General features: G+C 63.6%; 2 protein-coding genes across 2 annotated transcripts in view; both read right to left on the bottom strand.

Annotated features, from left to right (window-relative positions):
* The window catches only part of GOLT1A (golgi transport 1A), a 4,310-nt gene extending 3,671 nt beyond the window's left edge, over positions 1–639 (bottom strand). The window contains exon 1 of the mRNA XM_009327444.1: positions 609–639. Coding sequence (XP_009325719.1) covers positions 609–639 — 31 coding nt within the window. The remainder of the gene's footprint in view (positions 1–608) is intronic.
* An 87-nt stretch (positions 640–726) lies between these two features.
* PLEKHA6 (pleckstrin homology domain containing, family A member 6) overlaps positions 727–893 on the bottom strand; it is a 15,544-nt gene continuing 15,377 nt past the window's right edge. Inside the window, exon 13 of the mRNA XM_009327443.1 lies at positions 727–747. Coding sequence (XP_009325718.1) covers positions 727–747 — 21 coding nt within the window. The remainder of the gene's footprint in view (positions 748–893) is intronic.

Genomic DNA, 893 nt, shown 5'->3' with positions numbered 1-893 from the left:
GGGGTCCTGGTGGGTGTCAGGATCAGGCCAGCAGGGAAATAGCTGCAGGATGAATGGTATCTAGCTCCTCACTCCAGCCGCCTTGCCCGCCCCAGCCCCATCGCGGCAGCCCTGCCAACCGCACAACCTCGCGTGGGATTTCACTCTTCCAGGCAGAACCAGCTTTTTTTCTCCCTCCAGAAAGCTAAAGAAAAGGGTAAACTGGCTACAGGAAAACCAAACAAATGGAAGGGTCTGGAGTGCAATGGCAAGGTCTTGGGGCGAGACGCGGTGCCAGATTTTCAGAGGGGCTGAGACAGAGGTGACAGCGGGACCCGGGGGGGGGCAGCTGGGGCACTGCTCCCCGCGCCGAGGATGAGCCCCGCTGCTACCACCTGGCCCCAAGCCCCTTCCCCTTCTTGTCACCGTTCCCATCCACCACAGAGGGATCCCTGCCGAGCCCGCGGCTTCGCCGTCCCACCTCGCACCCCAGCTCCCCGCACCGCTCCTCTGCTCCTGTGCAACGTCCCCATCCCTGCCCAGACCTCCTGCTCCGTGCCAGTGGTGCACCAGTGCCCCGGGCAGCCCTCATACCACCCCGATCCTGAGCACACTGCTCCCCTGGGTACCTCTGTGTCCTCCCCCCAGTCCCATCTCCATCCGCCCTGTCCCCGACACAGCTCCTTCTTCCCTCCTGCTGAGCCACCAGTGCGAGGAGCGATGGGACAGGCCAGGCTCTGCCTGCCACTACGCCCAGCCAGATGGATGCTGAAAGCAGGTTCAGGGCACAGGGAGGGGAACAGGCACCCGAGGAGCAGAGATGGAGCATCCAGGTCCAGCGTAAGGTGGAAGCACCATCCATGGTGGGGACTGGCCGGTCTCCACCCAGAAGAGCCCCTTCACAGACCTTTTGG

The sequence above is a fragment of the Pygoscelis adeliae genome, unplaced genomic scaffold, assembly GCF_000699105.1.
Source record: "Pygoscelis adeliae isolate BGI_AS28 unplaced genomic scaffold, ASM69910v1 Scaffold197, whole genome shotgun sequence".
In the NCBI taxonomy this organism is placed as follows: domain Eukaryota; kingdom Metazoa; phylum Chordata; class Aves; order Sphenisciformes; family Spheniscidae; genus Pygoscelis; species Pygoscelis adeliae.
The sequence above is the reverse complement of the archived record's forward strand: the minus strand, read 5'-3'. Positions and strand labels throughout refer to the sequence as shown.